At 37.7% G+C, this 25,858-nt stretch overlaps 1 protein-coding gene across 1 annotated transcript; it reads left to right on the top strand.

Annotated features, from left to right (window-relative positions):
• Nucleotides 1–403: 403 nt before the first annotated feature.
• LOC118816817 (C-type lectin domain family 17, member A-like) lies at nt 404–24,696 on the top strand. The gene is made up of 7 exons (XM_036583410.1): nt 404–422; nt 1,918–2,060; nt 2,151–2,257; nt 5,567–5,580; nt 22,117–22,253; nt 22,329–22,435; nt 24,324–24,696. Exons 1-7 carry the CDS (start codon nt 404–406, stop codon nt 24,463–24,465), a joined length of 669 nt encoding a protein of 222 aa, XP_036439303.1. The 3' UTR covers nt 24,466–24,696.
• The last annotated feature ends 1,162 nt before the right edge of the window (nt 24,697–25,858 follow it).

Raw genomic sequence — 25,858 nt, forward strand, 5'->3', positions numbered from 1 at the left:
CCTCACATTAAAATATCTACATCTAATCCATAGATCTTTTAAACTCTGTCATTTGACACATGAATGTTTCTTTGTGTGTTTATTTAGAGTATGTTGGAACGTTGACGCTGATCATTTCTTCCTGTAATTGTGTGATGATCTTTAACACTGCAGCTTGTTGCAGGACCAGAAATGGCGCCAATACATAATATAATATGCTTCTATATCTGTGCAGTTTAGTGCAGTTTAGTGAAGATTGTGGTTGTAGTTTATTGTCTTCGTGGGCCGCATATTTCTAGATTTCTAGTTGTGGGCCACATACATCATACTGCACGTGGCCCGAGTTCAGTTGTCCAGCACTCAGGCACACCTCTTACTACAGGTATCAGCCCATACTCAGCCCTGATGACATCACCAGAGCCCGATGTCCCGCGACCCAAGCCGTATGTGACCCCATAGTACACTGCTAGCTGGGAAATCATCTCGCCTCATCTAAGCCGCTTATCCTCCTGGGTCACAGGAGGTGCTGGAGCCTATGTGAACGCTCATTGGGCAGAAGGCAGGAAACACCCTGGACAGGTCGCCAGTCCAACACAGGGCAGACACACAGACTTAGACGTTCACACACACTCACACCTAGGGCCAATTTAGTATCTCCAATTGGCCTGACCATGTCTTTGGACTGTGGGAGGAAACCAGAGTAAACCCATGCAAAAAATCATTTCTGAATTTCTGTCTAAAATGTTGGGACACCTAAAACGAAGCTGAAATCTGGTCATTCTATCTTAAGTTTATATATCTAGTTTCAGAAACAAACACTGCAGGGATCAGATGCTACAGAGTGACTGCAGTGTCTCTGGGGCTGTTGTGTGTTCTCCTGCTGACTGCCGTCACACTGCTGTACATCAAGTTCAACATAGAGAGAGACCAGCTACAGACCACATTTCTGGAAGTGACAAAAGAAAAGAACCAATTAGAGACCAATTACACCACTGTGATCCAACAGCTCCAGATTGAGGCAGTTTGTCTTCAGAACTTCTCTAATTGGGGTGAGCAAATAATCCCTACTTTGGTCTCTACTTGAGCCACTTGGTCAAATGGGTAACACTTTACATGGAGGCTTGCACATTAAAGATTAATTATGTTCTTAATAAGTTTTTAACTATGTATCATTCCTATATTATTTAAGTGATCATTAAGCATTAGTTATAACTTAGTCACTGATTACGTTCTTTGAAATCAGTAATTGATAACACTGTTAACAGATAGTAATCACTACAACTCCAGGACTTGAAACTGGATCCAACCTGCTCTGAAAGACCTAGATACATCACGACTGTGAGTCCGAGCAGTAGTGTGGTCTAGGTTTGAGTCAGTTGTTAGAAAACTCTATAGCAGAGCTACATACAAGGTAAAATATATGTAAAAATGTTTCCATCTCGGAAACCGCATTTACCTCACTTTTGTAAAATATGTGAATTTGACGTAAGATGTAAACATTGTTTAAGTTTCAAAACATCCCTATATGTAGAAAGTAAGCTGTAAAAACAGCCTATTTTGAATTCACTCTTTCTATGAAAAACACATTTACATATTTCTGCCTGTTCTGGCTACAGCAGTTTAGCCCCGTCCATTCACACCAAAGTTATGAATTTTTCAGCCCAGCCTTTTTCTTTTAATGAGGCACAATACAAGGCAGCCAGTCAGAACAGAGCTCATTTACGTATGTCAGTCTTTAATTATCATGTAAAAATAAACTGGTCAGGTAAAAATAAATTATGAAATTTTGAATTATGATTGTTTTATTTTGTTTTAAAAAAGCCACACTAACATTACAAACGGACCTAACAGAAAAAGAAAATATTCAAGAAAATGCAGGATATGGACCTTTTAATGTCTGTTGCAAACTGAGTGTGTGTATGTGTTTGCAATCCACAGTGAAGGCCATACAGCAGGACTGGATTTTTTTCCAAACTAGTGTTTACTACATCGCTACTGAGATGAAGAGCTGGAGCAAGAGCAGAGAGAACTGCACACACAAAGGAGCAGACCTGCTGATCATAAACAGCAAAGATGAACAGGTGAGAGAGAGAGAGAGAGAGTTAATAAGGTGGGGAGCGGGATGAAGATTTTCAGCCTTATCTGTTCAAATTGTTCTATTAAAATTTCAGGATTTCATTATTAAACAGCTGGGCAGCGGTGCAGCTTGGATGGGTCTGACGGACACTGACGAAGAGGGAGTCTGGAAATGGGTGGACAGATCAGCACTGACCACTCCGTAAGAAACTGAGATTAAGAAAAAACTGCATAGGCTAGCATAGCACCAGCAAAACCCATGATGTGTTTTGTTTGCTGGTATGCTGGACAACAGCAATGGAAGCTAATTTGATGATCACCAGCAAAACCAGAATGCGTTACGGTTTGGATTCTGGTATGCTGGTCATCCAGCATAGTCATGCGTCAGACCTGAATAAACCAGCACCAGACCAGCTTAGACCAGCATAGAATGTACATGGAAACTGGCGACATTCTGCATGTACATTCTTTTTTTTACTAAACAATAAAGCCACGCAACCAACAAAGCACATAAAATAGCAAAGAGGAAGACTTTGGAGCCACTCAGTGCTGACGAAGAGGGCAACATGGAATAACTGTTCTCCAAAGTGAATTTGAGATGAAATACTGTGAATTTAAGAGATGAAATACTATGCTATCTTTAAAGCGTTACTGCTCCTCAGCAGTGTGAGCTAGAAAAATGTGTTTTTTTTGGTGACACTTTATACTGAGTGGTCCTCTTTAGATGAAATAAACACTCAACTGACTCTCAGTTACACGTCAACAACATATCAATGATGTAGCAGCAGTGAATACATTCAGTAGATTACCAAGAGACTTTTAATTAACTGTGTAAATAAAATTTGTTTATAATCTGTTGAATTCAGATTTGGATTTTCACTTTATTTGGTGTCCAAATTCATATCTGTAGGTGTTTAACCCGAGAGGAACTGAACATGTAACAGGTCTAATACAGACCATCAACATCCTCAACAAGCTGTTATGGACATGTTGCTCACACTATTCTGTAATTGGAGTTTAACTGGATTGAGGTTAAGGTTAGGGTTAGGGCCTGGGTAACGGTTAGGATTAGGTTGTGGATTGAGGTTAAAGTTAGGGTTAGGATTAGGGCCGGAGTGAGGGTTAGGATTAGGTTTTGGGTTGAGGTTAAAGGTTAGGATTAGGAGTAGGGCCAGGGTGAGGGTTAGGATTAGGTTTTGAGATGATGTTAAGGTTAGATTTAGGATTAGGGTCAGGGCGACGGTTAGGATTAGGTTGTGGGTTGAGGTTAAATTTAGGGTTAGGATTAGGGCTTGGGCGAGGGTTAGGATTAGGTTTTGGGTTGAGGTTATGGTTGGGATTAGGAGTAGGGCCAGGGTGAGGGTTAGGATTAGGTTTTGAGATGAGGTAAAGGTTAGGTTTAGGAGTAGGGCCATCTACAAAGGACCACTCAAAATAAAGTGTTACCTTTTTTCCTTTTAAAACTGAAAAAAAGGACAGAAATATAAGCCCAAGTTTGCCATTGTGGGTTGTTATACATCCAAAATAAACCTGCATAAATTTGTATAAAACATGCATAACCTTTTCTATGTATTTGGTATTATGCTTCTTGTTTACAGATCAGTTTAAATCCACTGTCTTTACTTGTGGCATATCATGTGGTGTGTAGTCTACATGCTGATGTGATTAGCTTTGGTTAGTGAGCCACAGCCAATCAGAGTATGTGATTTGGATATTTGAAAATAGGTGCTCAGATTGGCTTCGGTTAGGATTGAAGAGGATGTTTTCTACAGACAGGCCTCTAGAATTGCTGTTCCAGCTTGGAATAATGCAGAGTGTGACAATGCTTCAGATCCCAAATCATGCTATTTAGAAGACGCAAGTGATTTTCTTTCTTGTGTGGGGTTTTCAAATGGCTCTTTCATTTTAACTTTCATTTATAAGCAGTGTTCCGTTAAACCACAGAGGAACACTGTCCAGAGAAAAGGCATAACCTGAAAACAAAAAGAAGTAAAAATTCAAATGAAAACTCAAATTGTATTTTACATCAAAGGCTTTCTGCAGGTTTTTGTGTTAAAAATTCATTTTGATATTGTGATTTAGTTTTTTTCAACAAAGACTGCAAAACAGTTAAAGTTTTTATGCTACTATGGTTTTATGGGCTTATTCTTGAATGGAGTGTGTAGAAATATAAATGACATTTTTTATTAGCTGAGGTTGCGCTGAATCTGGGGATATATAACACATTCTGTGGTTCTCTCCAAAACAACAAAATGAAAGTGCAAAACACAAACGTATGCAAAGTTGAAAGTGTGTCAGTGTAGGTCTTAAAGGGTTAAGGGAAACAGGCACTGTTCTGTTAGCGCTACCATTTCAAGGCAGATCACTCTACCTGTGAGCTGAGTGCTGAGCTTTGCTAACATATGTAAGCTAACGTATAACTTTTTAGTTTTTAATTTAATTGAACTTAATTTTGGACCAAAATTTCGAACCCTGCCATAACTTTATTATAGGCTGTCTTTAGTCACAAAGGCATAAAATCAGCTGCTGTGAAGCGTGTCCATTAAACGTTCTCTGATTTTAACGCACGAAAGAACTCTTTCATAATGTACAGTTTTTGTCTGCCACAGCATATTTACAGTGTAAACCTGCCTGAAATGGCAATTCCGCCAATTCTACTTTATCAAATTGTTAAAATGTAAACAAAGTCACTCAGAGTGATTTGATGTAAAACGATGTTCAAGAGAAAGTGAGAGTCAGAAATGTTCACTGTAGTGGTGATAGGAACCAGACGTCCACCTCTATAAGTTAGCTGACAGAAAGCCATTACATGAAGTGGTTATGGATATGCTGCCTAATGTCTAAGATATAGTCATATTTTGTCCTAAAAGTTTTTTTTAATGTTTTTTTTTTTATTTTTGCCCTCAAACACATAGCAGAGGGGTGCAAAATAGTCCCCAAAGAATTTTATTTCAGATTTACCACTATTTTACCATCAACAAAACATATTGTAGCGTTTACCACTAGAAAAGAAGACATACAGCTTATGTACTAGTTGTTTTGTTTTGTTAAAGGCTGTAGTCAGCCACAGCCAGACCATACAATATGCAAGGCTAAGGCTAACAGTTCACGCTAGCATTAGCTCACGTTTGCACTCTGTTGTTTCTGAACTGCCGCTGACCAGTTCTTTGTGTTATAACGCATGAACACAGCAAATGAAGGCTAGTCAACTTAGAGAATAACTGCTGGACAACAATAACCTGGAATTAACATGCAGAACCTCTCTCGAACATGCCCCATTCATGACACTGTCAAGCAACAAATACTTAAACGTGCTCAAAACGCCAGCCAGCAGAAACAGAATCACTTTTCTTGTGTGATTGAAATTGAAGTGAAAGGCATGCTAGCATAATAATTATGATTTTTGCTCTATGAATCTCACTAAACTCAGGACTAAGAGTGTTGAGGTAAAGGTCTGAAACTGAAGACTACATGAACAACGATCTCTGATCTGTCTGATTCTCTGTTTCAGGAACTGGGAGAAAGGTGAACCAAATGATGTGGGAAACGAAGATTGTGCTGAAATTAGGGGTTTTCGACAATTGAGGGGCTGGAATGACAGGAAATGCTCTCACGAAATACAGTGGATCTGTGAGAAAAGAGTCTTTTAAATCATTTTAGTAATTAATAACATGCTAGCATGTGATGCAGCATTACACACCACAAAATGCCCCATTGTTTCTGCTTGATATAAACAAATAGCTGTTCCAGGCATGGTAGATCTATCCCATAATGCAGCATGGTTTGATGATTACTAAGCCAAAGTCATGTGACCCTCTACTTGTACCTCATGTAACATATCAACAACACATCTTTGTTATGTAAGTAATGTACCAACAGTACATCTACAAGACAATTACTTCAATGTATTCAGATGCTTTACTACTACTTCTACTACACTGATATGTAGTTTATGTGCTACAGATACTCTGTTAAGGGTTTATTATTCATCTACAAAGGACCACTCAAAATAAAGTGTTACCTTTTTTCCTTTTAAAACTGAAAAAAAGGACAGAAATATAAGCCCAAGTTTGCCATTGTGGGTTGTTATACATCCAAAATAAACCTGCATAAATTTGTATAAAACATGCATAACCTTTTCTATGTATTTGGTATTATGCTTCTTGTTTACAGATCAGTTTAAATCCACTGTCTTTATTTGTGGCATATCATGTGGTGTGTAGTCTACATGCTGCATGTGATTAGCTTTGGTTAGTGAGCCACAGCCAATCAGAGTATGTGATTTGGAGATTTGAAAATAGGTGCTCAGATTGGCTTCGGTTAGGATCGAAGAGGATGTTTTCTACAGACAGGCCTCTAGAATTGCTGTTCCAGCTCGGAATAATGCAGAGTGTGACAATGCTTCAGATCCCAAATCATGCTATTTAGAAGACGCAAGTGATTTTCTTTCTTGTGTGGGGTTTTCAAATGGCTCTTTTGTAACTGACAGAAACTGCCAAGAGAACTTTCATTTATAAGCAGTGTTCCGTTAAATCACAGAGGAACACTGTCCAGAGAAAAGGCATAACCTGAAAACAAAAAGAAGTAAAAATTCAAATGAAAACTCAAATTGTATTTTACATCAAAGGCTTTTCTGCAGGTTTTTGTGTTGAAATTTCATTCTGATATTGTGATTTAGTTTTTTTTCAATAAAGACTGCAAAACAGTTAAAGTTTTTATGCTACTATGGTTTTATGGGCTTTTTCTTGAATGGAGTGTGTAGAAATATAAATGACATTTTTTATTAGCTGATTACTAAGCCAAAGTCATGTGACCCTCTACCCTACCTAACAGCAAATCAAAAATTCTCGGTCAGGCATCCCCCAGTGACTATTTTTACGCAGATCTGATCTGAAAACAAATGCTCAATTAGACATAAAGTGCTGTGCTGTAATGTAGACCAGTGGTTCCCAAACGTTTTACAGTCCTAACAAACACATAACCGTAGTGCTAATGGTTTAGCACTAATCACAGCATGCTATAATACTATAACCATGAATTGAACCACATCTGCAAAAGTAAAACCAACCTGAATACACACCAACAAGGATCATACAGGCCTAACGACGATTAGTAAATAATACTCTCTTCATTCACACACACAACAGTACATAATAAACTGAATTAACCTTTATTAATGACTATTGTTAATTTCTCTTGAACATGGGCTTCACCCCTCACTCAATGAGAAGACAAAAACATTTTTATACTAAATACAACTTATTGCATGTTTAATTTCCCTTTTATTTGTGTTTTAGTAATAAAATTATAGAAAAACTCGATTTGAAGCCTACGCACTATGCCACCCCCCCTCAACGTAAACCTCCATTTTAATATCTCCATTTTAATATTATATAAGAAATTTCCCAGGTTTGTGGCTGCTTTGCTGTTTTTACGATAAACATTCATTTTATAATGCATGTTGTATATTTTAAATTATATTTTCTCTATTTGTATGTCTCAGTATGTTGCTATATAAAGACAAAAATGAAAAATCAGTACAAAAAAAGTAAAATGTTAGTATGATTCTAAAATTAAGTGTTTTAATAAACATTCAGCAATGCTTGAACTGTCTGTGCATGGTTAAAAGATTCACAGGAGCATGCTCCTTCGAAATGCCTCTATTCCACAGTCCCATGCTGATACGCTGTTCAAGCAGAAGTCAATAATGTGAGTGTTGTAGAAATGAGTGAACTGGGTTCTACATATGCAGATCGTGTGGGTGAACACTACCATTCAAATATTTAATCACCACAATGTCAAATGTACTTTGAAGGCACATTTCTGTTCATCAAGGTACAAACAATGTAACTGTACCCCTTAAAGGTTCAACAATGGCCTTAAGGGCTGAATGTGAACCTTAGTTTAACCCAAGCAAAAGGTACATATTTTTACCTTTTCATGATCTGTGGTGGTACCCTAAAGGGTACATGTTCATTAACGATCTTTAGGTAGGGAACATAATTGTGCCATATTTCAATTGCAGTTGAATTTTTTTAAGTTACATTGATTCCATATTATTCATCTTTACTCCAGGCTTTTCACTTTTCTGTTTTGAAATATGTAAACAAACGGACGAAACTGACAGTAAGTCACATTCAAATTTACCATCTATTTAGAGTACTACTTAGATTCTCAGAAATAAAGATATGAAACTGCTGCTGGGGTGGTAACCTCAAGGGTACATCTCAGTACCTTCAGTCAGGGAACATAACTGTACCATAATCCATTCAGATTATATTTTCTAAGTTGTACTGACTCCACACACCCCGTCTCTTCTCCAGGCTTTTTATTTTATTGTTCTGTTTTAAAACACTAGGTTATAAAAATGTACAAATATGTACACTTCCACTAGGAAAAAAAGAATTTAAGGTTCACAATTGGACCTTTGAGGGCACATTTACACTGTTTGTACCTTGATGGACATACCTGCACAGAACCTTTATTTCTAACAGTGTAGGTCATTAAAGTATGACTTCTAAAGACAAGAAGTGCATTATATGGCTAAAGAAAGCTGTGTGTCCTATGGCTGAAACATAAAAAGCTTTAATTTTAGCATATTTTGCATTTTTTACGGTGCAAATCATTTCATTACTTGCGTAATGCACTACAGGGAGTTTGGAGGTATTTCCGATAAACAAATTAGTACAAAGTTAGCTAGCTCAGCCCTGCTGTAAATTCCAGGGGCAAAAAGCAAGTGACAAACCTTTTAAGGATTTCTGATCATACATGTAATGTGACGAGAGACCATAAGGATGACTATGAACACGTCTCACTGTTAACAGCTTGTTTGTTGCTTTTCAGCCCCCAGAGGGTAACGGAACCTCAAAGCATCTTGTGATATCTTGTGATCTCTACTACTTCCGTGTAGAGAGGGTTGGGCAAAAAGATAGTGATGGCTGAATACTGAATACACTGTAAATGAACTTAATAACGTATTCTGTTACAATATAGAACAATTTTCTTGGTAAAACACAGGGGAAACTTTTTGCTTTTAATTCACACTGGTCTTTGCTGTTAATAGTTGGCAGTTTTCTTCAAGAACTTACTGTGTTAATATATTTCATGAACAATCTGCATATCATTTAAACAGGGTTCTGAAAATTCTCAACTTTTTTTTCACCCTCAAAACCTGCTTCAGTGTACTGCTGCTCCCACAATCCCCCAAGCAGGGGTCCAGTACAACACTGTTACTAAGCTTATCACTCGACAAAACATGATCACTACTGAGGAGTTTATTAGTTTGATCATCCCTCAAAAGAGCTTGGTAACACTGGCATTAATAGCTGGCTCATCACATAGGTTTATCAGCCTACTCAGGCCTTAGCATAACTATACATTGTTGTGCTATCATCTAGCATCAAATACCAGTTTCAGGAGGTTGTAGGTTTTCTCCTGTCTCGTTTCTACTGTATTCTTCATTACTCTCAGTTGCGAAAGGAATACACCAGCCAGACCAGGAAAACCCCCTTCTGATGAAGTCTCAAAAGCTGGGAGAAACCTGAACTACTACAGCTGCTTTGGGGTGGATTTTTGAGGGGGAGCTGTTTGTAATGAGTTTTCTAGCTTCCAAGCTACTGATAGCTGTCTGGCTTCATTTTGTGTTTGCGAGCTATCAAAACAAAACATATTTCAAACACGCAAAAGGCAGCACATGTGCATGCATGTCCAAGTGCATGCATGGGCCTATGCAACTTGTGTAGTTTGCTTGAAGGAAGAACCAGCACTGTCGGTAATACTTTACAAATGCTGGATTTTTTGACTTGAAACGCATTTGTTTGGGAAAATAACACATTTAACCATATATGTTGTGTAGGCATGATAAATAGGTGTAGTTAGACAAAGATGAGTGTTTTAAATGGAATGCTGCGACTTCAGCACTTACAGAGAGAGAGAGAGAGAGAGAGAGAGAGAGAGAGAGAGAAATAGAGATGTTGAGAAAAGTCTACAGCCTTTCTAAATGATAAATGCTCAAATATGGAAGAGAACTTTATTCTCTCAACATAACAGTTCAGATGGAAAAATAAATAATAATAAAAATAAACAAACAAAAAGAACAATTTCCCTATTATTAGGTTATGGGGAAGCCAGGGAAGATAAAGGTACAAAGTTGCAAAATATATTAATTTAGAGATGGAAACATGCAGAACTTTTTTAAAACAATAAACCAAAACTTATGCAGCAGCAGTTTTTTCCACAAAATGATGTCATTATGAAAAGCATGAAGTGCTCTTCATAATGACATAAGTCAGTTTGGTGGACACAAGCCAGGCAGCAAAAATCACTTTGTTTTTTACGCATTTTCAATTTATCACTTGCAATTTGTATAGAACATCAATGGAAACACAGCAGCAGTGAGTGTGAATTTACTGAAGATGAGCTAAGACAGAGCAGGAATTGAGTGTGCAGCTTCTGGACAGGCTGACAGAGGCACAGCTTTGTAAAAACATGTGGACACCAGATTTTTTGGTTGGAAGAATTCTCCTCAAAAGTCCTAATCTTAAAACAATTTTAGGGGCTGTATCACAGAAAGTCAAAATTTCCTCTCTTTTTTAGAAAAGGTAAAGTACTTGTAGCATGTAAAGTGGTATATAAATGCTGTTAATTTTAAAACATACTGTTCACTCCCCAGACCAAACACTCCATATATGGACACCAAGCTGCAGAAACAGCCGGTTTTGAATGCACTGTTTTTGTGCATTTCCACACTGTATATCTGCCTATTCAGTCTATAGAGGTTTAGCTCCATCCATTTCAGGCTGAAGTCATAAGGAGTGTTACAGCCTGGACTGTGTTTTGAAAAGTCTTTAAGGTACAGTAACAAAGCTGTAGCTGTAGCTGTAACTGTAAAGTAAGAAACAGAAAGTATTATGTGACTGGTCAGGCTATTTATTATTACTACTGTATTTGCACATACCAAGTAGAGAGAGAGAGAGAGAGAGAGAGAGAGAGAGAGAGAGAGGGAGAGAGAGAGAGCAAAAGAGAGAGAGAGAGAGAGCGAAAGAGACAAAAATTATTAAAGCTTATTAAATTGATATGTCACAACAAAAAAGAAAGAACAAATAACAACAAAATAGCAATTATGAATGTTTTCATCATATGTTACACCAAATAAATAATTATAGCAGTGGTAATATAATTATTGTGTTCTTTTCATTTTTTCTTATAAAATCAATTTCTAAAAGCTCTTCTGACACAGTGTTCCCTCCAAACATTTTGAAACCTCCACATTGTTTGCCAGTAAAGACTGAATGTTTTAAAAACCTCTAAAAAAATCTAAAAATAAAGAAAAGTTTTCTTTGTGTAAATTCCGACTCTTGCACACGCTCTAGCAGCTTCTTCAGTTCCCTTTAATGGAACCAGTTCTATTTTTGTTCTCTCTTTTCCTGCAAACTTTATCATTCCTTCCTCAATTCTATTTTGCACTTTGCTGATCTCTACAATGACATTTGATTTTGCTGTAGCTAATAATGGCATCTCACCATTCCACATTTGCTCTGTTGCATGTTTATTCCAACTTGGTTGTTTGGTCCACTGTTTGTGCCAGTATAGACTCTTTAAATTGACGCTTCTAATCTGACGCTTGTATCTGCAGTGATGCATGAAGTGCTACTTCCTGCATCAGCATCAGTACAAACAGTTCCTCCACTCCCACTCAGTCATATCACTACACATAGGCTTTTATAGCTGGAGAGCCTCACTTAGACTTATATATTGTTCAAACATCTATCCTAGCAGAATGGAGATGATCAATGATATATATGCAAATGCAGAGAATTTTAGTGACAGTTTTGATTCAGATTGTAGTGATGCTTCATATGAAGACATTTGCGCTGATGAGGACTACATAAACACTCAGAATAGCCCTGTTTATTGCAGGAGGACTGCGAAAGTGGACAAAGCCCCTCAATCTCATACAGTCAACACTCAGTACATAGGTAAGTAGGTGATATCTTCTGGTTTTAATTGGGGTTTTCCACTTACAAATGGGTAATTTATCAGCAACTCACCTAGAGCCAGTCTGGTCACATCATGAAGATGCCTGAGTACATAAACACTTCTGTGTTTTGAAGCTCTAAATTGCAAAAGAAGAGATTTCAAGATCATAAAGCTAGACATCTGAACAAATTAATTCTTAAAATAAGTAAAGCTGTCTTCGTTCAATTCTCTCAAGACAAAGTAATAATAATAATATTTATTTATATAACACTTTTCATGCCGGTGGCAGCTCAAAGTGCTTTACAGACAGGTGATAAAACATAGTTATACAAGAAATCATTAGTATTTATTTAGAATCAGAAGAAAATGAAAAAGATCAAATTAAAAGATTAAAATACCACGAGAAGCAGAGTTTTAATTAAATGCTAACTTAAAGATATACGTTTTTAGATGCTTCTTAAAAGTGAGCACTGAGCTTGACTGTCTAATAAAAGTTCATGAAATAACTTATTAATTAGTAAAGTTAATAAGTTAATAAAGTAACTTATTAATCTTATTTATACTTGTTAACATTGCATTTTTTGCTTTTTAAATATTGAACTAAAATATTAAGAGAGTATAAATATAACAATAAGGCCCAATCCCTTTTCTTATTTTTACCGCTACCCCTTGTTTTCGAGTGTCACCTTGCCCCTTGGAGCTGAGTTACAACAGGTAGTTGTTAAAAAAAAAAAGAAGAACATTACTTCATTAACAGGCTACTAGCGCTGCTCTGTAGGCGACCCTGCCAGTCTGCAGTGATAGCAGAGGAGGGTAAAGTTCAATAACATCACAGCTGGGCTTTAGTTACATTTAGGGCATCATTTGCTTTCAAAAAGGGAGGGATGACAATTATTTATTATTGCCCACCCCTAATTCTTCAGCACATCTTTAATCTGAGCTGCAGCCTGAAGAGAGTCCCAGTTATGTGGAAAACTGGGATAAGGGGGACAGATAGTTAGTTCAGCACCAACATTCCCAGATTACCATAGGACTCTCTGTCCCAGATCTGCGCCTTATTCTAACAGGAAAATTAATTAACCAAAGGCTCGACTAAACAGGTAAGTTTTAAGCCTAGACTTAAAGATAGAGGCTGTGTCTGAGTCCCGAACTCTGACTGGTAGGTTATTCCAAAGCTGGGGGGCTTTGTATGAAAAGGCTCTTCCCCCTGACGTAACTTTATTTATTCTGGGTACTAATAATGAGCCTGCACCTTGTGATCTAAGTGGGCATGTCGGTTGATAATAGGAAATAAGGTCACTGAGGTACTGAGGAGGAAGGCCATTCAAAGCTTTATACGTCAGTAGAAGAATTTTGTACTCAATGCGGAATTTAACTGGCAACCAATGTAAGGTACACAAAATTGGGCTAATGTGGTCAAATTTCCTGGTTTTGGATCATCTTCTTCGATTTCTCCATTCAACACCATACAGCCTGTGCTGTAAGGGGCGCAATTACGGCTGATGCAGGTGGATGAATCTGTCATCTCATGGATAATGGACTATGTGACTGGATGACCTCAGTATGTGCGACTGCAGGGCAGTGTCTCAGACAAGGCTGTGTGCAGTGTTGGGGCACTCCAGTGGACTGTGTTAGTTCCAATCCTGTTCAACCTGTACACCTCTGACTTCAACACAAAGTCATGTCATCTGCAAAAATTCTCGGATGACACGGCCATTGTGGGACGCATGAGGAATGGACAGGAGGAGGAATACAGGAAGCCGGTGAATAACCTACCAGTCAGTGTTCAGGACTCAGACACAGCCTCCATCTTTAAGTCTAGGCTTAAAACTTACCTGTTTAGTCGAGCCTTTGGTTAATTAGTTTTCCTGTTAGAATAAGGTGCACATCTGGGACAGAGAGTCCTATGGTAATCTGGGAATGTTGGTGCTGAACAAGCTGTTAGCCATCTTGGACAACATCTCATACCCCCTGCATGCTACACTGGATAAACAGAGAAGCACATTCAGTGGCAGACTGTTACAGCTGTGCTGTGTTAAAGAGCGCCGTGTGAGATCTTTCTTACCAACTGTTATAAGGCTCCACAACGAGTCTCTTTACTGCAGAGACGGTACTGATCTCCTGCTGTCTGAACTGTGTTGAACCACATCACTATATCTCCTCTCCTGTTACACACACTGTGCAATATATCATAACTGCTACTGTACTGAAACTCTCACTGTGCACTTCACACTGTAATATTGCAGCGGTTACATTCTAGCGCTTCAGGCGTCAAAACTATTTAAGGTGGAACAGGAAATGTAGCAGGCCAGCTACCAAGACATTAGCATACTGTTAGTGAATTTTTATGCTTGTTATGAAGAAAAGGACCATAATACCACATTAATCTAAGATAATACAATGGTTATCATAATTTTTCATAGTTTTTAAACCATCTTGCCTTTTTTTCTTTTTTTCTCATAACACTCAGTTTGGAGGGTAGCCATGTAGCCCTAACACTTCACCTTACCCCTCTATCTCAACAAAAATTGGGACACCCTACCCCTAGATGTGAACACACAAAACGGAGGGGTAAGTGGTGAGGGTGAGGGGTGAAATGGGATTGGGCCTCATTTCTTAATAAATTAGCTGGTTAGTACATTCCCACAAAAAGGAAGATGTTCTTTTCATGTCTGAAGCAACAGTCTAAAGTTAATATCTAAAGTAATATTTCACTTTCAAAATTTCATAACAGAAGAATGCTCCCTAGATATTACAAAAAAAATGTTTTAGGTCTTTGAGAGTAGGGCTGATTTTTTTTAATAATGAAATAATAAATAAATGCACTAATAAATAACATCCTCAGCATTACTCAGTGTGCATATGAAAGAGGAGTTTAAGAAAAAACAAGATTGAGTATCAGAGTTAGAGTATGAGAGCGGGATATCACTGGGAGACAGTCAGTAAGAGCCAATAAGGTACAGGGTTCTAAAGGGACAGCCAGAACTAAGGGAAAAAAGCAAATATAGGTCTCCAAAAAGAGGTTAAGGCCGGGCAAACCAAAACATATCAGACAAAGTAGCAGGAGTTTGGTGACAGTCTGGTTTAATTATGTTCCACTTCTCCTTCTAGTAGCGAAAACTAAAATCAAACCTCTGCATTCTGCCATCCCATCTGAGAAGCCTTGATGTTAAGCCTGGCATGCTTGAAAATCCTGGATAGCAATGTGCACTTTCTAAGCGCATCTGCCACTTGCCCAAAGTACATACTTCAGCCCACCTCTGATGCGGATAATTTCCTTCAAGGGTCTGCAAAACTAGACAGTGATCCTTTCTATTCCTTGTAGCTCTTGCAGCATTAGTACTGTCCCCAGATCTTGTTCTCTTGTGTCAACTATTTGCAACAGAAAACCATCTCAAAATTACATAGATTGACTAGAATTAAGATCATTTCACCTGACAATGTACAATTTTTTTGCAATGCATCATGGAGACAATGAAAAACTTGAAGAAATGTTGTGTGAAATGCTATTGCACTGATGTGAATGATGTCATCAAAAAGATAAAACAACAGCAACTGATCAGATTAGTAAAGGCTGCATCCATCAGCTGCTGGAAGGAAGCAGGTAGTGTCAAAGACATTCCACATTTTATTTTAAGCGTGTAACAGACATTTACATGTATTTTTATTGTACATTTAAGTTTTATAGTGATTCCACCAGTGAAGAGCCCTGGCATAGAGCTGCTGCTGTTTTATAACAACTGACCCTGGTTAGGTTTTTCTGATGAACTTGTTCCCACCTGTTGTAAATTAAAACAGGGCTGATTGATTCTCCATCAGCTTCTAATTATGTTAGTAGTTAATTGAGGGTGACCACACGTCTTTTTTCCAAGACCTGTTCTCTTTTTGGGACCTAAAATATGTTAGTTAGTTTAAATTACTTCACACTGCAGACCCACAGTAAAAACTATTTAAAGAACAATAAAGTTCCTTAGATATTCCTTAGATGTTCCTTAGTTCCTTAGATGTTTGAAGATCATGTTATGATCTATTTAAACCCCAGGCATTAATAGAGATAGAAGTAAGCTATAATATAAGCTAAATATATACAAAATCATAATTTGTTGGGTGCTTTCTATTGAATGGTGGCTGTCCCAAACCCTAACCCCTAAAAATCAACTTTGAAAATAATACTTACAAAATTTCCCCTTTGTTTTTTAATGTTGCTTTTAAGATAAGATCATCCTTTATTAGTTCCACAACAGGGAAATTCTCAGTGCTACAGTAGCAAAGGGATAGCAAGGCACTCAAGAAAAAAAGAAGAGAATTAACAAGCAAGTAATTCATCTTTTTGATTTCTTTTAAAGTGAAGTTGAAAGATTTTTAAATAAAAAACGTGCTGTGTAAAATCATCAATACCGAAACAGTCTCTATCATAAAATGACACTACCGAAACATTTGTTAAAGTTTCAGCAGTGTTATGATTGTTTTAATGGTGAGAAAATATAATGTTTTATTAAGTTTAACTTTTTAAATAAAAAATTGTCCCATAAAAATGCTGTCTCACATTTTCACGTCACTATCAAAATGCAGAGATTTAGTCCATAGGCGGAGCTTTATTTTAGCCACACTCCTGCATGTCAGAGCTGGAAATGAGATGGCATCCCTATTCCTCGCTACAAGAACTTTGTTTTATTGAAAATTTTGCAAAATCCTCACTACCGAAACAGTATCTATTGAAAATGTCACTACCAAAGCATTTGTTAAAGTTTCAGCAGTGTTATGATCAAACATTTCATTTTGTCACCACCAAAACAATCATTTATTTTAATAAAACAAACATAATTAAGGTATAGGGTCACTCAAAGCAAAAGGATTTTGGTCTAAATCTCCAAGTCAGTCAAAAGTCTGAAATGTGTTTTCAACTTTGACTTTAAACCATTTCAGTACAATGATCCATATATCTTGTTTCAGGAACATGCACTGCAACAAGTAGATGTTACGGAGTGGTTGCAATGTGTCTGGGGCTGCTATGTGTTCTCCTTCTGGCTGCCATTACACTGCTGTGGATCAAGGTTACAACAGAGAGAGACCAGTTAAAGACCAGCTACACCAACCTGACTTTAGAGAGAGACCAGTTACAGAGCAGTTACACCAACCTGACTATCGAGAGAGACCAGCTACAGAACAGTTATGCCAACTTGACTATCGAGAGAGACCAGTTACAGACCAGATTTGTAGAACTAACAAATGAAAATGATCAGTTAAAGACCAATTACACCACCGTGGCACATCAGCTTCAGAACGAAAGAGAGCGTCTCCAGAACTTCTCTAAATGGAGTAAGTAGATCATTCCTAGGTTTTAAGATGTTTGTCTTGGTGTTATTCAGTCAACCTGAACCATGTTGTTAAGACAGATGTTTAAATAGTTGAGTAAATTATACTGTGGAACAGTACTAAGGAAAAACAGTTTTAGCATATAGCTACATTGTAATTCAGAGAAACTTTTTTTCATTTTTCAGAATTCTTAAAGGAGGTGTCATCAATTTTGAGGAGGAACGTTAGCCAAAGCAAACAGATTTTAAAACTCAGCAGCCAAACAAATACAGCCCATTCCCTTCAGCATTTTCTCAAAGTCACACCCCATAAGCACGCAGTCAGGCTGCATATCGCTGCTGTCACAATAAAACCTTGTATCTTCAAAATGGTAACTTTACAGGAGAAGCAAAAAAAACAGGCTTTACTTTTAATGCAAGTCAATGGAACCAGAATTTTTTCCAAGTAATTTTGGGCCGCTTCTTTTAGTCCATTCATCATGAAATTTACACATAGTATAAAGGGCAGCAGGCATTTTCAAATTATGTCAAAAACTGAAAAATGACAAAAAAAACAGCTGAAATGCACTGCTCTGTAATAATAAAATATACCAACCTTGCTTTAAATGTGAATACATCTTTCCAGACTGTAAAAATATAATTTTTTATCGTGGTCAGTTCTGCCTCTGCAGCGCCCCTCTGGTTCACCTCTGCTATAGGTGTGGATGATGTGTCTTTGTACTGAAGTACGAAGATACATCACAGTATACAAATCAGTCAAACAACTTCACCGCCCCTGATGATGCCTTACTCGTGCTGCGCTCATAAATATAAAAGCAAAGAAGCCTAGAGTGAGGAGATAACTACACTCACATGCTGAGGTAAATACCCCCAGCACCACCTCACAAGGCTGTGATATGCCAGATGTCTGTTCCACCTGTAAAAATTCAATTAATCTGAGCTTAATTTGTAATAAAGATGCTTGACCGATTAAGTGAGGATTCTTGGGAGTCTCCATAAAGCGGCCAGTGTTGCATCCAATTCACATTTCCCTTCACAACTCAAAATCTCGGGCGCGCGACTCACTGAACAGAAATCAATGGCAAACAACACTGGAACCAAGGAAAGCATTGTTGCAAGTATTGATTGTAATGTATTGTACAGCACTTATGTATTGTATTGTATTGCACTGTTCTGTGTTTAACTCTGTCCCTTTTCACTAGGTGTCAATGACCTTCTGATTCTAGCAGTATCTAAGTTTAGGACTGTCTTTCTCTCTAACCTATTGGTAGCTAGCAAAGATTCTTTCTCTGGATAGACAAAGCACTTTTTGTAAGTCGCTCTGGATAAGAGCGTCTGCTAAATGATGTAAATGTAAATGTAAATGAAAGCGAAATGATTCAGGAAAGATTAACGTTAAATGGCCATTGTTACCAACTCTGTCAACCTTTCGTCCGTAAAGTCTTTCTCAAACTTTTTTCCTGCTTTCTGTAGTTCCAGTGCTGTTGATTTCTGTTCAGTGAGTGCACGCCCGAGGATCGATTTATGAAGGGGAACGTGAATTTGAGGGGGAATTGAATTAGATTTAACACCGGTGAACAACTTGCAGAACGTAAGGATTTAGGGCCACTGCAGCAAACCCTGGCTGACAGGTGATGCAGTCTGCAACCTTGATGTCAAACTGAATAAAACTTAAAAAATGTTCAAAGAAGTCCACTTTATACATTCGGAATTCAGTGCATCTAAGAAATCAGAGTTCAGGTTATAATGAATATGGACCTGATAAACAGATAATTAGAAGCTGGCTGTCACGGTTTTATGGAATGTTCCACTGTTTGGTGCCTCTGCCGCTCGCTGTTAATCATTTTCTGGCACTATGCTAACTCTTTGGCAGTTTGAGTCAGTGGATCATACTGTTAAGGCTAAAGACGCACTGCCTGATCAGAAACACCTTCCCTCGTCAAAGATGGGAATAGTAGTACAGAAAAATCATCAGCCTTGTAAGACCTCTCAGTTGCAAAAGTGTTGTTGATTCTGTCACTCTCCATACTTTAAAAGCAGCCCAGCCCACCCGGTTTCCCTCACAGCCCCACCTCCAAACCCGTACATCACTGCAGTGCCCCTCCCATTTTTGAGCATTTGTCAAAGTTGAGCCAGCGGTGGAGTTAGCTGAAAATAGTGGGGTGTAGAGTAGGAGGAGAGCAAAAATAAAAAATAAAAAGAAAATCTGAAACTTGCATACTAATCCAATGACAAATGTTTAATTTCAGGGAAGAGTGTGTACATAAGAGCAGAAACTATGGGTGAACCGAACCAGTTGCTTTAAGACTACACTGGAAGCATGGCTTCCTACAAAATTTTTATTGTTTGTAACTCATACAGCAATTCAGCATTTTTAGCAGTTACAAAGTGTGACATTCCAACTCTATACGATCTGGTGCTGTTTGATTACTTAAGCTTTATTAAGCTACTTAAGTCTGAAAGGCACTATAGTCTGTGTGAATATTGCTGTTGTCGGGAACAAAAAATTGGATCTCCAAAATGTTAACTTTACAGGAGGAGGAAAAAACATACTTTCTTTTTAATGTAAGTCAATGGAACCAGAGTTTTCTCTAAGTCATTTTGGGACATTTCTGTTAGTCCATTTATCAGGAAATTTACAAACAATGTAAAGGGCAACAGACGCTTTTAAATTATATCAAAATTGACAAAAATGGAGATATGAGGTTTTGTTGTGACAGCAGCGATATGTTTGTGAGAGCCAGAACCCTACTGCATAGAACCCTATTGAAGCCGGACATCAATGACAGTTAATGGCAGATTCAAATACAGGCTGTTTTAGTGGAGCAAAAAAATTAATGATTATCATACAACAAGATTTCAACACACTGTGACACAGAATTAGCAACATTCCTCCAGGACAGCTATGTGAAATATGGATAAATCCTTGAACTGTTTGAATGGCCAACTTCATCCAATGAATCAAGTAGATAAACCTTTATCACTCTAAGATCCAGGTAAAGTAATGCTTAAGATAAACCACTCTCAGAGATTTATGCAATGCTAGTCAACTACATCAACTACAGCACCATGCAAGTAACAATGCAATGCTAATTATCTAACCCAGGTCATGGCAGTTTGCTTAAAAACTTGTGGGAGCTCATTAAAAGGAATAACTGGACAGTAATGATACTATTGACTATTCTGAGAGCTTCAAAATCAGTATGGATGCCAGGTATTCATAAGATTGTAACTTCACTATCAAGCAATTACCTAGTGGGCATCGTCATATGTGCTAACACAGTCATGGATCTCAGACAAAAGAGACACGGGAGTTTGATACTTGCTATGGTGAAATGTAACGGTAGGTCAGCAGCATTTGCTGAGTGGAATAACTCAATACTTTGCTGGGGGGAGAGCAGAATTAAAGGGCTCTGTTGATGCTTATAGGTTCCTAAAAGGAAACTCAACCAACCTGAGATGAAGAACCCTATAGGTGTTCACTGTTGTTAACAGCTTGTGGAATTGTTGTTTTAGCTATGAAAAAAAGCCCATGCTCATTGTGCTCTATTAAGATGTAGATATCATAATTTTTTCTCCTCTCAAGCAAGGTTTGCATATTGGCATATTTTTAGCATTTTTATCTAAATCGTAAGGTAAGGGAACTCTTCATAAACCACCTACCTCAGCGCTAAATAGTCGAGACAATCCTTTGAAATGCTAGCAATCTTAAAAGTGTGCTTTGAGTTGATAGGCAGGAACAGGAGCCAGATCGAAAAAAAGTAAAAAGAAATTTCAGTGTTGTTGTAGTCTACTTAAATGGTAGAGGTTAAGTATCTTGAATCTCGACAAATGCACCTTTAACCTGGCTGCCAGTGAGTGCGTTTACATGCACTCAATAATCCGATCATAATCAGATTTCTACAGTTATCTGAAATTTCAAATGGTCATGTAAACAGCACACTTTTTAGATTAGACTAAGGCCTAAAATCCGATTAAGAAATCCAATGAAGAGAGCTGGATTTTAGCTCAGTAATCAGATTTCTCAGTGCATGTATACTCTTACTCTGATTTCTTTCTGATTTCTCAGTCTGTGCATGTGTGAAAACAGATGGCTGTACCAAAAATAAAAAAGCAGCAAATCTTCTGAGAGTTCATTAGTCAGTTCCAAAGCAGAAATATGATTATTGCCTGACTCATGAGTTTCCCCACTATCTGGTTACTCAAGTGCACATAAACGCGTTAATCGGATTACTGATATAATCTGATTATCTGCAGTTATCGGAGTGCATGTAAACGCACTCACTGACGTGCCACTAAACACTCTTCTGCTCTTTCTCACATTGTATGTGCCTATGTGCAGTTAGGTTGCCAGTTATATAAGATTAGGATCAATTATACATTCATCAGGTGATTCTTGTTTTATTTCCTGCTGTCTACAAAGTATCAAATCTTTTTTAGCAGCCACAGTTTATTTAGAAAATAACTAACTACATTTTTAAATTAGTACATTTTGTCAGGAAAACAGCAGTTTTTCTGATTGCTGTAGTGTCACTGCACATTTAAAATTGACAGCAGCCAGAATGCAAAGAGAATTTCACAGAATGTTCCAAACTTAAAAATCGATGACCCCATCTTTAACTGCACATTAACTTCCATTAGGGCTTCAGGATCAGACACAGGCTTTCAAAAGTCATTCAGACCCAATAAATATTACAAATACTGTAATTCTGAACCCCAGTAAACTGAGAAAATTTACTTATCTGTCCTCTGTTTATTCAATGTGTAGCCAGAGCAATGCAACAGGAATGGTTTTTCAGCACTAGTGTGTACTACTTCTTTACTGGGAAGAGCTGGAGTGACAGCAGACAGGACTGCATAGAGAGAGGAGCAGACCTTCTGATCATAAACAGCAAAGAGGAACAGGTGAGGGGGAGGGGGAGAGGATAAGAGAGCAAGCAAACAACTGTTCCTTTTCAAATTGTGCCATCATAATGACAGGAATTCATCGCTAATAAGCTGGGCACGGGTCAGGCTTGGCTTGGGCTCACTGACAGTACCACAGAGGGAGTCTGGGAATGGGTAGACGGTTCAGGACTGACCATTAGGTAAGAAACTGCAATGAACTAATTTTTTGTCCCTATTTTGTCTCACAAAATGCATACTTTGAACCAGAGGTTTGGACTCGAGTCATGTGACTTGCACTCAAGTCCAACTCGAGTCACAAATTTGATGACTCTAGACTCAACTCTAGAAAATCGAGAAAGACTTGGGACTCGACTTTGACTTCAACACCAGTGACTCGGACTTTAATGTAATGACTCAGAAAGACAAGACTTAAAGTAGAAAGAAAGAAAGAAAGAAAGAAAGAAAGAAAGAAAGAAAGAAAGAACTGAGCTTATGCATTTTTTTTATTATTATTTTGGATGACAAGTGAAGCGTTAGAGCTCAAGTTCAGCCCCCTACAAGCTGGAAACAAGTGAAGCGTCAACAGCATCAATGTGCCCAGCTCAGCACTTCAGTTCTTACTGGAGAAACTTAACAGGTGAACTGACCATTTTCCTCATGGTAGCAAAAGAAAAGAAACACAGCTCTCTCTGTTTGACAAGTTTTAACAGCTTCTGCAGGTAAAACAATAACAACATTCAACATCGAGGCTAAAGTTGACTTCTTTTTCGCCAGCTTCATATTTTAATTTGCCGTTGCACCATAAATGTTACGCTGGAACTTTGTTCAGCTCAGTTGTTTTGGTTTCTATTGTCTAAATATGGGTGTGTGTGTGTATATATATATATATATATATATATATATATATATACACACACACATACACACACACACACACACACACACACACACACACACACATACATACACACACATAACTAATAGTAATATTTTTAAAATTCTTTTTATATGCAGTGCACTACTCTTTGTGTATACAGTATGCCTGTCATGGTTATATGTGTACAATGTATTTTGTTCAAAGGGTAAAAAAAATGTATAATAAAATATTACTATACAGCCATACACTTCTAATATGCTGCCATTAAAAGGCTGTAGTACTGTTACCTTTATTCAGTGTTATGGCCTTAAATTAGCTGAAGAATGCACACTGACTTGTTTAGGACTCAAAGATTAGGACTATTGACTTGGGACTCGACTTGAGACTCTGTACTACCTGTACTACTTGAATCGAGACTCAACTATCTTGACCTGGGACTTGCCTCGGGACTTGAGTGTGAAGAATTGAGACTTACTTGTTTCTTGCAACTTAGTCAACTGCCAAACATGTCCAAAGCCATAGTAATCTTATAACAGTTTCCAAGCAATAGAATTATCTGTAACACTTTACTTGAAGGGTGTCTACATAACACATTCATAACATCTTACATGACTGCTTCATAACATGTTCATGAAGGTTTAAATCAACATTCATAAATCATACATGTTTTGCATTATATAAACATTGAATACTATGTCATTTTACTGAGAGACATTTTCCAAAATAAAAGTTCTTAAAGCCTCCTGACTTGACTTGAACATGTGAGGTAATTTTTATTTTGGCTGTCCAGAAATGAGGCACCATTCTTTTTTTGGAATAAAAAAATGAGGATTTTTAATTTGGATAATGTATCTCAATAAAATAACATGGTAGTCCATAATAATATCATGTAAAACATGCATACATTATAAATGTAGATTTAAACATTCATATACATATTATGAAGTATTTATGTAAGATGTTATGAATGTGTTATGTAGACACCTTTTACCTAAATTGTTACCGGATCATTTTACATCTTTGCTTGTGCATTTAACAGCTTTCAGTAGATCAAGAAAGGCATGTTAACATAACACTTCCTGTTGTGTTCTATTAATCTGAGGTAAATGATGGTTTTAACTGTTATTAAACTTGCACAGTTGAGCTTAAGGTCTGTATGCAGAGGTAAGTAAATACTGATCAAAGTCTGATTCTGATTCTCTGGGTTTCAGCTACTGGATGAGTGGAGAACCAAATGACTATAATGATGAGGACTGTGCGGAGATTCTTGGCCGTTCAGATTCCAGTAAATCCTGGAATGACCGTCCATGCTCTTACAAAGAAGGGTGGATCTGTGAGAAAAGTAACTTATAAGAAGACATTTAGCTGGTAAAAGTAAGTAGTAGTATGAGAATGTCTGAGTGAAAAACAAAAAAAATGTCACATGACCATGTCAATATTTAATTTAATATAATTAAGTTTTGAAACGTCCATCAGACAGCAGTACAAGAGTTATGGTCATATGACCCTATATTGTCATCTGCTCAGTGTGGGGCCCAATTCCATTTCTTATTTTTACCCCTACCCCTTGTTTTCGAGTGTCACCTTGCCCCTTCGAAATGAGTTACAAGGAGTAGTGGTTGAAATCTTCCCCTATGAACTGGGACAAATAAAGAAGAACATGACTTCATTAACAGGCTACTAGCTCTGCTCTGTAGGCGACCCTGCCAGTCTGCAGTGATAGCAGAAGTGGGTAAAGTTCAGTAACCTCACTGCTGCGCTGCAAAATTTAATTGAACTAAATTAAATTTAGGGAATCATATGCTTTCAAAGAGAGGTGGGATGGGATAATTATTTATTAGCGTCCACCCCTAATTCTTTGGTGATATGTAGCTGAGGTCAGCTACTCACTAGCTTCTTGTTTGAATTTTCTTGTTCCACCTTAAATGGTGCAGCAGTTACGTTGTGGTGCTACCATTTGAGGTGGAATGGGAAATTTAGCTAGCTAGCTACTGAGACATACTGTTAGCAATTTTTTATGCTTGCTATGAAGAAAAGGACCATAATACATCGAAACAGCATTAAACTAAGATAATGACAGTTTTCATAATTATTTGATGGAGAGAATACTACATTTGTGGGTTTCTTTGGTCGCTTGTGCAGCCATCTTGCCAGTTTTTCTTTATTTCTCATAACACTCCGTTTGGAGGGCCATGTAGCCCTAACACTTCACCCTACCCCTCTATCTCAACAAAAATTGAGACACCCCACACCTAGACGTGAATGCGCAAAACAGAGGGCTAAGGGCTAAGTGGTAGGGGCGAGAGGTGAAATGGGATTGGGCCTAGCTCCCTGAGTCAATTGTTCCCTGGTGGCAGAGACATGTTTATATCGGCATTTTAGTATATGTGTGTGCTTGTTAGTATGTTTTGGGTAGTTTCACAAACATGAAAAAATTGAAAAAAGTTCCATCTTTAAAATTGTTTGTGCCATTAACTGATTATCGTCCTTTGTAAGCATTGTTACATTATGTATTATTGTACTGACTAAAATATGAGATGTGATTAGTCAGACTGTTTTATTGCCCCTGCTTACAAATCTTTGCAGTGCTCTTATCTGTTTCATAATGTCACAATTTTGACATCTTAGTTTTTATAACTTTACATGTTGCTTCTAAGAATACCAGAGCCACCGGAACCACGGTGGCGAGCAGGCATTTGCCCCACCACTTTTCAAAGTACTGAAGTGATGCCCTGCTACTTTTTGA

The sequence above is a fragment of the Colossoma macropomum genome, unplaced genomic scaffold (assembly GCF_904425465.1).
Source record: "Colossoma macropomum unplaced genomic scaffold, Colossoma_macropomum, whole genome shotgun sequence".
Classification (NCBI taxonomy): Eukaryota; Metazoa; Chordata; class Actinopteri; order Characiformes; family Serrasalmidae; genus Colossoma; species Colossoma macropomum.

Bases quoted from the DNA above. Each gene is read 5' to 3' on its own strand.
- LOC118816817 (XM_036583410.1), top strand. The intron at 2,061-2,150 runs GTGAGAGAGAGA...TTAAAATTTCAG, and splicing joins TAAACAGCAAAGATGAACAG to GATTTCATTATTAAACAGCT. The intron at 22,436-24,323 runs GTAAGAAACTGC...TCTGGGTTTCAG, and splicing joins GGTTCAGGACTGACCATTAG to CTACTGGATGAGTGGAGAAC.